The sequence below is a fragment of the Cyprinodon tularosa genome, unplaced genomic scaffold, assembly GCF_016077235.1.
Source record: "Cyprinodon tularosa strain WSP-4 unplaced genomic scaffold, ASM1607723v1 ctg540, whole genome shotgun sequence".
Lineage (NCBI taxonomy): Eukaryota > Metazoa > Chordata > Actinopteri > Cyprinodontiformes > Cyprinodontidae > Cyprinodon > Cyprinodon tularosa.
Window position 1 is genome coordinate 229,390 of NW_024039275.1, and position 2,918 is coordinate 232,307.

The following is a 2,918-nucleotide window of genomic DNA, read 5'->3' on the forward strand; positions in this document are numbered from 1 at the left end:
ACATTGAGTATGTGCTAGAGTGGCCCAGTCAAGGCTTGTGTGAGAATGTGAGTTTGGCCTATATTTTACAACGAATAGTGGTCATAGATTACAGTCTGGGTGTGCAAAGCTGGTTTAGACACACAGAGCAAATCATCATATTTTTATAATTCTTAATTGGATTATCTATTTTAGATAAGCCTGTTTATATTCCTGGCAAAAATCTTTTTTTGTTGTTGTTGTTGCTCACTTAAAATCTTTATTTCTGTATTTCCTCTTGACCTCCAATTGACAACAGCAAATAGAAAAAAAAACATGAAAGCTGGAGTACAAAAAAGAAGTCTAAGTTTGACATTAACTTTAGGCGTTTGTCTCTCTGGTTTATTTTTGTTTAAGATAGGCCTGTTGTTCTATGACAGAAGTTACTCATGATGGGTAAGGTATAACCTTATTTTACTCAAATAAGAATAACAATACTGCATCATTTTTCTACTCAAGCAGAAGTAAAAAAGCATAATGCAAAAAAGTACTCATATCTCAAAAAGTTACTCAAGCATATGTAACTGAGTAAATGGAACTAGTAACCACTCAGGTCTAATGCAGCTTTAACTTTATCATTCATCACTTTGCAACTTTTTGATGAGATAAAAAAGAGTGCTACTCCAGGATCCATCTTCATAAATATATGCTGATAATCTCGGTTTCATCCTTTAACTTTGGCCAGCTTCCCCAGGCGGATTAACTTATTTTTTTCAATGAAGGAAAAGTTAAATTCTGTTTGGGGCCTTGTGCAATCTCAGACCGTCCCTGTTTGTAGTAACTCTTCTCTTACTGCTCCTTCAGCGCAGACGCATGCGTTTTTGTCTTGCCCTTAAACCTATTGCTACATTTTCACAACTATATACTGAAACTGGCATTGAGAGCTGTCTTGGAAAGAGGGACAGATGCATTTACTCGTAGCAAACATTTTTAAAAACGTCTATTTGTAGTTGTTTGCTGCATGCAGCGTGTTACCTAATTAAAAAATAAGAGGATGATTTTAGTTAGAAAATAATGTTTTTATTCACAACATATCTACATTATCTAAAAATATAAGTTAAAATAGAGGAAGGCTGATTTATTTTACATGGCATGCTGAGCGCTGTGTAAACTGAACGTATTCGGATGACTGTGGCCTATGAAGTTGAAGTAATGATGTTCTAGTCCCTGCACCGGTGACATGTATCCTCCATGCTGCTGCGTGTGCGCAGAGAGCGGCATCGCTGGATAGGAGATTCCCGGACTGCGACCAGAGCCGTGCCATGAAAAGTGTCCCGGTGCGCTCTGCTGGTACACTGAGTCCGAAGGGCTGTGGCTCGGATGCTCTGGAGAGGTATGCAGCTGGCTGATGTAGTCTGGTGATTCATGCATCGAGCCCAAAGAGCCAAATACCGGCTCGGTGACCGCGCGGGACTTGGATTGCAAGAAGGCGAGGATCCGCGCGTATTTGATGTCCTTGGTCTCAGCTCTGTCTTCTGTTGTCAGGTAGTGCACCAGGTTCTTCATGCATTCATGGTATCCATAGTGGAAATAGTTTGCGAACTCAGCCAGCAACTCGCCTGGAAAAAAATAAAACTAAATATTATGAAAAATCCGAGCAGGCAGGTGTGCGTAAAACTGAACAGTGTTTACTTAATGTTTGATCAGAATCAAGAGGTTCACCTACCCTTTTCTCTTCCACGGGGGAAATCTGCAGAGTGGAGAGCTCGCAGGTACTGAACAGTCATCTCCAAGATTTCAGCTTTTTCTAGTTTTCCAGAGTTCTAAAAAAAAAAGTGGATACATAATAAGATATCTAACAAATCTTACAAAATATCCCAACAGAAATTGGATCTTATTTTAACTTTTTGTGCGTTTATTTTACATTTTTAAACGGCAAAATGAACACTCTAACACAGTCTAGGTCAGATATTCATAAAATACCTGCTTAGCCAGCGCCATCGGTACCGTTTTTCCCAGCTCGTTTAGGCAGCGATTGATGCGATCCCGCCGTCTTTTCTCAATAACTTTGTGGGAAATGGGAGTCCTCTGCGGAGCAAAATACAGAAAGTCGAACTTAGAATACAGCTTACACGTTTCAAACAAACTCACATTTAACCAATCAAAATAAATCTGTGCTGCTCAGCGGAAAAAAGAAGGTCGACACTTTAAAAGGTTAATTTGGAAAAGATTTGGGTGCCGTGCGCTTTGGCGCGCATGTAAGTATTGCTCTGTGATGAGATCTTCTTTGCATTTAGGTTATATTTGAAATGGATAAGGTAGTCATATTTAATAGTAATGCATTTTTAAATAGATAAAAAAAAAAGATTATGTTGATGTTTAAGCTTCACCAATTGCACGCCAAAACATTTCCAGATTGCGCGCAGAATGTTAGTTCACCTCACAGCGTTAAATAACTCCAGAAAGATGCTACTTTATATAACACACATCCCAAAAATATCTTTGAAGATTAAATTTTTAAATAAAAGAGTCCTAAACAGGACAAGTAGCATGTTAGTCCTAAAATGTAAAGCGCACGCGAAGCGCTTACCTTCCTGTCCTTCATCTTTGATGCCATCGAGGAATTCCAGAAAAAAAGGCCCAAAAGAAGTTCAGCTGTATATTATAGAGCTGCGAAAATCTAGTGGGATATGAAGCAGACTGAAGTGTAAGGGAGAAACTGTCCCCTTATAAAGGGACCATCCTAGGGGACTCTGGCATTCACGGTGTAAATTATTCCATGGGATTAAAGAGCCATGCATTTGGGTAAATGTGTGCGTTTGGGATCAGTTAAAGAAACAGAAAAAAATCTGAAATAGGCAGGGGGGTAAACCTGCTTTGTTAATCCACGTGGCTTTTCAAAGGACACGTGATTATGTTTGGAATATTATTTGCATAGTAACAACCCAGGCGGGAAATAA

General features: G+C 39.1%; 1 protein-coding gene across 1 annotated transcript; it reads right to left on the bottom strand.

The window, feature by feature from the left end:
• Positions 1-338: 338 nt before the first annotated feature.
• helt (helt bHLH transcription factor) lies at positions 339-2,703 on the bottom strand. The gene is made up of 4 exons (XM_038304734.1): positions 2,549-2,703; positions 1,942-2,046; positions 1,685-1,781; positions 339-1,577 (listed from the first exon to the last, which is right to left on the bottom strand). Exons 1-4 carry the CDS (start codon positions 2,573-2,575, stop codon positions 1,102-1,104), a joined length of 705 nt encoding a protein of 234 aa, XP_038160662.1. The 5' UTR covers positions 2,576-2,703; the 3' UTR covers positions 339-1,101.
• Positions 2,704-2,918: the final 215 nt, after the last annotated feature.